The sequence below is a fragment of the Pteropus vampyrus genome, unplaced genomic scaffold (genome assembly GCF_000151845.1).
Source record: "Pteropus vampyrus isolate Shadow unplaced genomic scaffold, Pvam_2.0 Scaffold202, whole genome shotgun sequence".
NCBI classification, from domain to species: Eukaryota; Metazoa; Chordata; class Mammalia; order Chiroptera; family Pteropodidae; genus Pteropus; species Pteropus vampyrus.
The window spans coordinates 1554981-1563952 of NW_011888983.1; the positions used below are offsets into that span (position 1 = coordinate 1554981).

Below are 8972 nucleotides of genomic sequence, written 5' to 3' on the forward strand. Positions count from 1 at the left end.
TCTGTATTATTTCTCACAACTAACTGCACATTAATCAACAATCTCAATAAAAAATTCAACTAAAAATAATCTGAATGTTTAAAACATTCATTTCTCTTACAATGAGGTAACTGAAGTTGGGTGGTTGATAACTGACCTAAGATTACAGAGCTAATAAGTAGAAGTTAGAATTAAAAATTCAGGGCTGTATAGGTCCAAAGCCCATGAACTTAATCACAAAACTATTCTGGCTGATAACTCAGAATATAAATGACTTAAAGGTTCAATTAGAAGTAAAAGAAGTAACTATATCATTTCAAAAGGTGAGCAAGGTTGTGCTTTCTGCTAATATATAAATTAAAAAGCTTTTGATAGTGGGATGCTAAGAATTAGGTGAAAGCAGATAGTATCAAACTACTATATAAATAAGGGATCTCATTCTCCGATTCCTAAAAATAAAGTCAGTTTTAGTCTAATAATTATAAAATTTAATTGTAAGATCATTGATAGAAAACAAACACCAAACAGCACCCATGCTTGCTTGGTAATGTCAGCTTCAGATTAAAATAAAAATATCATAAGCCCAATTTCAGCAAAATAATTTTATTTCTAACACATATACATCCAATATGTACTTATCTTGCACATTTATTCACAAATAACTTCTAAATTACAACTGCTTTGATATTTAAGCATGTACCAAGAGTTATCTTAGTTGATATGAAAAAATGCTTTTAGATAACATGCTGAATATACTGGATTGGTCACAGCAGAATTTGCTTTGTTAGATTAGTTCTGTATATTCAAAGCTTTGAAAAGCCACTACTTTTGCATCTAATACTCCCAGATGAATAGGATGCTGCGGTATCAGCTTGTATTCCAGAGAAATTTCCTTAGTTTTTCTGGTGATGGAACCACTTATCTACTATATTCAGAAAAAAGAAAAACAAATTAGAATCTTTGTTAAAAGTCAAAATACACCCAACATATAACAAATAATAATATACTTGTTCTAACATATCCTACTATGGATTACCTTAAAACAAACTTTCATATGTACGAAGTTTCACTGCAGCAAAAACAGGTAATTTATGTTTTCTTTTGAGGCTTCCTTACTCTTGATACTATTCGTATAGACATACAATTCTCACCAGAAGAACCTTACAGAGAATTCTAAATCTAAAAGGGGAGAAAACTATTTTCTGGGTGAAGCAGCCTGTGGCCAGATGGGGACCCAGAGCCTAGCCTGCTCCAGTTTCCATGAGGCATCTACCTGAAACCCAGAGGAGAACAGTGGGTCATGGTTTGGAAACTGCTGTGATTTGGGTGGGCGGGGGGTGGGGGATGGGACACTAAAGGGGTTATGTACAGCCATCTTTCTTCCCACATACACTACCAAACTCTAAAAATGTTTCTTCTCCCTTCCTTCTCTTTTTCTGTATGGATATGGTATGTAAGATTTATCTATAGATATAGACATAATTTTCTCATACATATACATAACGTTTAATTTTACTAGAATATTGATCTTACCATCTGTTGGTACTGTGCAGGCAGATTCACATGGTGGTGGTAACTAAAATAAAATATTAAAATGTATTAGTCTAATCCCAGGGGAAAAAAGCAAAAAAAGGTAAACTAACACAAAAACTAAAATGAATCTGAACAGAAGACAACTCTCGTAATTTTTAGGTTCTAAAATCATTTGTAATTTATAGGTACAATGCAAGATTTGCTCTACTTCTAAGAAATGCTAACAAATTCAAGCCTCTTGACTTTTAATGATACACAGGAGAAATGTTTTTTGAAATAAAGAATAAAAACTGATTTATCTATATAATTTTGTATACACACCCATATATATAATGTAGGCAGAGCGTTCTCATTGACAAGTTATGACTGTTAACCAATGGCTTTTCCCTTCCAATTTTTCTTATTCATTTCAACTTTGTCAGGATTCATATATAAAGTCTAAATGTATTGGCTTCATTAAATTGTTATTTTTCCCTTGTACTACCCCAATTACAAAGCCGTAAAAAGTCAGACTTCATTTTCTTTTGTTTTATTTAAAATTGTAAATGGGAATAAATTAAGATGATCTAGTGCAGTGTTTTGGTTAATAAAAAAACAGATAATTAAAAATAGTATAAAAACAAAGTTATTTCTTAAATACATGGTTTACTATCTCACATGAAAATCTTCTAGGATTATGAACCACCCCTGTAACAGTACCTGAAATTCAATAACTTTCTCAGTCCTTGCTAAAAGCAAGTCAAAGAAGTTCCCATTGTTTCTTTTGTGAAAAATGGCTTATGATAAGGTACACAGGCACTTGGGTTAGTCAGTACATTCTGGAATCATTTTGATTGCTACAAATTGTCCTCCTTTTGCTATTTGCCCAATTGAGGGTTGGCAAGGACCACCCTCAGCTTTTACGCTGTCAAATGTGTCCTTACATGTGTTCATGGTCTGTAATTTCATGACCTCACCCAGAAGTATACAAACAGGAGATCCTCAAATAGTTGTTGAAAGAAATACTTCCTATCCCCATTTACCACCATATATTTTAGCTACTGGTTATGTTCTTTTTCAAAGAAACTTTTACATACAGCATCCACAATGGCTTTGGCCACCTCAGGATCACACTTGTAGGGGCTCTCAGACACTGTGGTGTTCATGCTATTAAATTAAAAAAAAAGAAAAAAAGAGTAGTCATGAGTCACAGTAACAAAAACTTCTCTTAAGAGTTAAAAAAGAAGCTGAAGATGGTAGACCAGATGAGATTCAAGTTCAGTTTACTTGAACCTCAAGTTTACTTAAGTTGCAGGACAAAATCAGTATACAAAAATCTGTTACATTTCTGAAAGAGAAATTAAGAAAATAATCCCATTTACAAATCATCAAAAAGAATAAAATACCTAGGAATAAATTTAACCAAGGAAGTAAAAGATTTGTAGAGTGAAAACGATGATACATTGATGAAAAAACTTGAAAAAACTGTATCTTCTAAATATTTTATAGTTATACATATAAATATATATTGTAAAATAATAATGTCCACTAAAATAGAAATATATTCCATGCTAATGAATTGGAAGAATATTGTTAAAATGTCTATACTACTCAAAGCAATCTATAGGTCCAGTGCAATCTCTATCAAAATTCCAATGGCATTTTTCACACAAATAGAATCCTAAAATTTGTATGAAGCCACAAAAGACCCCAAATATCCAAAGCAATCTTGAGAAAGAAAAACAAAGCTGGAGGCATCACTGAACTCTCCAATTTCAACTATATTACAGTATTATATACTATAATTAGAACAGTATGGTAATGGCATAAAAACATACATAGATCATGGAAGTGAAAGGAGAGCCCAGAAATAAACCCACACGTATATGGTCAATTCATTTATGACAAAGGAGCCAAGAATATATAACAGGGAAAGGACAGTCTTTTTAATAAATGATAGTGGGGAAAGTGGACATCCAAAATGCAAAAGAACAAAACTGGACCACTATCTTACACCATACACAAAAATGAACTCAAAATGGATTAAAGACTTAAATGGCAGACTGAAACCATAAAACTCCTAGAAGAAAACACAGGCAGTAAATAAGCTTCTTGACATGTCTTGGTGATAAATTTTTAGATTTGACGCCAAAAGCAAAGGCAACAAAAGCAAAAATAAATAAATGGGATTACATCAAACTAAAAGCTTCTGCACAGGAAAGGAAACCTCAACAAAATGAAAAGGCAAACTACTGAATAGGAGAAAATATTTGCAAATCACAATCTGATTAGGAGTTCATATCCAAAATGTATAAAGAACTCATACAACTAAATAATGAGGGAAAAAAATAATCTAAGAAACAAGCAGAGGACCTGAACATTTTTCCAAAGATATGCAGATGGCCAACAGGTATATGAAAAGATGCTCAAGATCACTAATTATCAAAGAAATGCAAATCAAAACCACAACGAGGTATCTATCACTTCATACCTGTTAAAATGGCTATCATCAAAAAGACAAGAGATAACAAGTGTTGGCAAAGATGTGGTGAAAAGGGAACTGTGTACTGTTGGTGGGAAATGCACACAGCCACTATGGAAAACAGTATGGAGATTCCTCAAAAAATTAAAAACAGAACTACCATAGGATCTAGAATTCCACTTCTGGGTATTTACTCGGTGAAAATTAAAACGCTAATTTAAAAACATGTACATATTCCCATGTTCATTGCAGCATTATTTATAATAGCCAAGACATGAAACAACCAAAATGTCCATCAATGGATAAAGAAAATGGGATACACACACACACACACACACACACACAATGTAATATAATACAACCATTAAAAAAGAATAAAATCTTGCCATTTACAACAACGTGGATGGACCTTGAGGGCATTATGTTAAGTTAAACAAGTCAGACAGAAAAAAATAAATACAGTATGATCTTATACAGTTGACCCTTGAACAGTGTGGGGCTTAGGGGCGCTGACCGCATCAATCAAAAATCCACATATAACTTTTGACTCTCCAAAAACTTAATAATAGCCTACTATTGACCAGAAGCCTTACTGATAACATAAAGTCAATTAACACATAGTTTGCATGTTACATGTATTATATACTTACAATAAATTGTATATTTACAATGTATTGTATTCTTAGAATAAAGTAAACTAGAGAAAAGAAAATGTTATTAAGAAAATAAGAGAAAATACATTTATAATACTATATGTATTTATTGGAAAAAATCTACATGTAAGTGGATCCATGGAGTTCAAACCCATGTTGTTCAAGGGTCAGCTGTACATATATACTCATTTTGTCACCTTGCTGAATTCTTTATTTTTTCTAGAGTTTTCTAGGTACACAATTATATCATCTGCCCCAATATGCTCCCCCTTTTCCAATATTCTTGCATCAAAACACATCGTTTCTCTTATTTACCTCACTGACCACTACTATTTCTAGAACAACATTAGTTAAGTGATGATACTGGACATTCTCTTATAAATCTTTAAATAACTAAGAGGAAGTATATTGTCCTGAATATGGGTTGTGGGCCAGATAGATTTTGATACAGGTCTTAACTCTGAAACACTTATTGTGGGATGACTGGTTAAGTTTAATCTTCCTACATCTCTGCTACATGCTTGGCGCAAACATTCACTGCACGATAAATATCAGCTGTTATTATTAGTGGCAGTAAATTTTGTGTGCTTGGTAGATACTGATTTAGTTGTGATGTACCTTACATACTTACATCAGAAGAATATCAACTCTTGCACTCAGCCTTATTTTACCTATTACATTCTGAGCATGCAGATGCTAGGCAGCCTTTCCCAATTACCCTCGCAAAGCTCTGATCTCACTGTCCCCCTTATAGTTTTAGTTTGTACTTGTTCAGAAGGTATCTTATAGGCACTTTTCAGTTGTTTATATATCTACCTTCCTCCTCTCTTGAGCACTGACTGACAAAACCCATTATCTTTCTTCTAAGTGAAAGTAATGGTTTGGTGTTTTATGGTCATTAAAACCTTTAGGAGTAAGCTGGTCTGATTTGTGTGCTAAACATGCCGAGAAGAGTCAACACTTACCAACTGATTCCTTTTCCATCAATTTTCTTCGTCACTAAGGCTCTCCAAAGGTCATGAGTGCTTTTAATAATATCAACTGCAAAGTCCTGTAATGTGAGGAGGTATGCATTACAATGATAGAAAAGTATTAGTATCAACATTTTCCAAAGCCTAATAACTTTGTCTTTTTTGAATGATTTCCTTGCGTCAAAATGGAAGAAAACATTAAATAAATAAATCAACATCAAGGCCATTGTCTTCTTTTTTTTTTTAATGCCTACAGCACCTGGTCTTCCTAGTTGGTCTCCCATCCAAGTACTAACCAGGCCCGACCCTGCTTAGCTTTCGAGATCAGATGAGATCGGGCACGTTCAGAGTGGCATGGCCATAGACCCCATTATGTCTTTAGACATTTTTTATGATCATATAGTATTTAAACGGTAACGATAGGTTAAATTATAATTCTCTACAGACCTAAAGCTACAGTTCTGGATGACATATTACCTTATCTTTAAATTCCGCATTGAAAGCAAACTGGTTTTCTGGTTTTCCATCAGGAACCTTGTACCTTCTAAACCAGTCCACTGTAGCTTCAAGGTAGCCAGGTTTCAGCCTCTTGACATCATTAATATCTTTGAAGAGAATAAGCAGATTGCAAGGTGCATACGTAATTATTTATGTGATAAAAATATCAAGTACATATTTACTTTGAAGGAGCTATGGGATGGTTATAATAAAAATTCAAGAAATGTTAGGGCTAACCACCTTATTGAGAGATGAGAACACATATACACATTAAAAGGAAATCATCTAGTGTCTTAGAATAGCTCTGACATTAAGTAGTAAGAAAACAAGCAGTACAATAGTGACTTCTATTAGATAAGAGGAGAAATGATTGGGGGCTATATAAGGAAAGAAGAGTTTGGTAAGTGTGGATAACTTCTACAAGAAGGGCAGATGATAGTTAAAAAGACAGGGTGAGGCTCCATTCAGAGGCTCACACCCCAATTACATACTAAAAGACAAGAAAAATGGATTACACCGATATCTGCTGATGGGTTACATATTAAATGTGACTAGACTTAACTAACTCTATAGTATAGGCATTCTATATATCACAATGTTTTACTTCTGGACAACAGAAAAGTATTCTATTTAAAAAAACTTTTAAAATTTTCTGTTTGGTCATCAACAATGGCTAACCTCAGTGTCAACACACTCAACTTTAAATGACCAAACTGCCTGCTCGGTGCAAGCAAATAGAAGATACAAGCCTAAAATAAATCAATTAGGAAAAGTATTTGGGAAGGAGGAATACAACAGAAGCTTATTTATATTTGTATAAAATAACTTTGCTCAAGTTCAATTTATAATATATAGTTAAAAAATATCATGCATTCTGTTATCGTAGTACCACTAAAAGTATGGAAAATTTATAAAATGAAGTGGAAAATGTTTAAACACTGATAAACTTCAAGAAACTTACAATTCATATAAAATGTGTCACCTAATAGAGAAGTAATTTGAAAATCCAGAAATCCGAAATGCAAGTATATGATGTTTTCCAACAAATTTTCTGACCAATTCTTCTATTCTTCAGGCACTAACTAGGTGTCCAACAATTCAATTTAATGACACTATCTACTGGAACTAGCATCAGATCTCACAAGTTAAAGGGCTTGGTCCCACAAGGCTTATCCCACTTCAGGCAGATCTCAGGCCACCTATACTTCTAAACGACTGCTGTAAATCAGTTTCCTACCACTCTTTCCTCAGGTTTGATAATTTGCTAAAATGACTCACAGAACTCAAGAAAACACTTTACTTATGTTTACTGGTTTATTATAAAGAATACAATTCAGGAACAGCCAAAAGGAAGAGATGCATAGGGCAAGGGATGGATGGATGGATGGATGGATGGAAGCAGGGTGCAGAGCTTCCATGCCCTCTCAGGGCAGGCGTGTCACCCTCCCAGCACTTTAATGTGTTCACCAACCCGGAAGTGCTCCAAATGTCATTCATTACTCCAGAGTTTTTATAGAGCTCAATACCTAGCCTCCTCTCTGGATCACAGAGGTGGGTGGGTGGGATTGAAAGGTCTCACCCTTTAATCACTTGGTCTTTCTGCTGACCAGTCCCAGACTGAGACTAGCTAGGGGCCCCACCATAAGTCGCCTTATAAGCATAAACTCAGGTGTGATGAAAGGGCTCATCCTAAATATCAAAAGACACTCATCATTTAGGAAATTCCAAGGGTTTTAAGAGCTTTTTGGCCAGGAACTGGACACTAAGATCGAATATATTTTTGTATTATATCACAGCAAGAAAAAAGTATAAGAGCTGACTAACTCTCTGACTGTGAACCAGACACTGAAAGGTGTGCTGGATCCAGACTGAGGAATCCTGACCACCAGTTTGTTCCTTGTATTGTCCGTTATATACATATAGACCAAGCCAGTGGTCTGCAGAGCTACCAGAACTGCCTCTTGATGCCACATCAACATCCTACCAAAGACAGTACCATTCTGTGCTTTTCTTTCTTGGGTTCAGCTTCTAACCAGTTATGTACTGCTGTACCTCACAACCATGAGCATGAAATGCTCACTTGCACTGATTCCCACAACTGAGGTGCGAGGGGATCTATCTATCTTGGGTTCCACAATGACAAAGACAATCAACATGCTGACCTGGGTAGCCTACCCTCTTCCATGGCTCTGTGTGTGTGTCCCTCCAGAAGATGTGGCTAGTCAAGAGTTTTTCTCCATCTAGAAACCCTGATAAACTTCTTCAGATAATAACTGATGACAGATGCTGCCTTAGGCTGACACTTTGGGAAAGCTGCATGCTACTTGCACCATCAACATCCTACTAAAGATAGTAGGGGCTAGCCACTCGGGGAAGTTTCAGGGTTCTAATAGCCTCTACTGCAAGGAAATGAGGCCCTAGCAGAAAGGCGCTGACATGACAAGCATGGCTTAACTGTGGCCAGAGCATGCCTTTTAGCATGTGTACGCTTATGCAAGTAGCACATGTGCAAATGGACACATGATCAACAAAATCACAGTTGTACCATCAAAGAGTTAACAAATGGTATGAATGCCTTCTCACTGTACTAAATTTAAACGATATAGAAGTATCTGAAACAAAAAGCATCCCTTTATTCTTCTTCCCATTGCACTATTAAAGGACTGGTGTTCTTCTAGTCCTTTAAGAAGAATCTATATACATATGCAAATATATATATTTATTTAAACAGAAGCAGAAAACAATAATACCATTTTGCCTTAGTGTTCTTTCCGCATATGTATATGCAGGTCTTCCTCATCCTTTGGAATGGCCACACGGTATTCCATTGCCTAGACAGACCAATGAATATCCTTCTATAACCATCAACACTCTTGT

At 35.0% G+C, this 8972-nt stretch overlaps 1 protein-coding gene and 1 non-coding gene across 2 annotated transcripts in view; both read right to left on the reverse strand.

Annotated features, from left to right (window-relative positions):
• Positions 1-566: 566 nt before the first annotated feature.
• Positions 567-8972, reverse strand: part of PPA1 (pyrophosphatase (inorganic) 1) — a 38739-nt gene continuing 30333 nt past the window's right edge. Inside the window, exons 7-11 of the mRNA XM_011372167.2 lie at positions 6075-6202; positions 5592-5677; positions 2589-2658; positions 1513-1555; positions 567-904 (exon numbers count right to left, since the gene is read on the reverse strand). Of these exons, the coding sequence (XP_011370469.1) occupies positions 873-904; positions 1513-1555; positions 2589-2658; positions 5592-5677; positions 6075-6202 (359 nt within the window). The 3' untranslated portion in view covers positions 567-872. The remainder of the gene's footprint in view (positions 905-1512; positions 1556-2588; positions 2659-5591; positions 5678-6074; positions 6203-8972) is intronic.
• Positions 5845-5963, reverse strand: LOC111746835. Its single transcript, XR_002783272.1, has one exon. It is a non-coding gene; the product is annotated as a 5S ribosomal RNA (ribosomal RNA).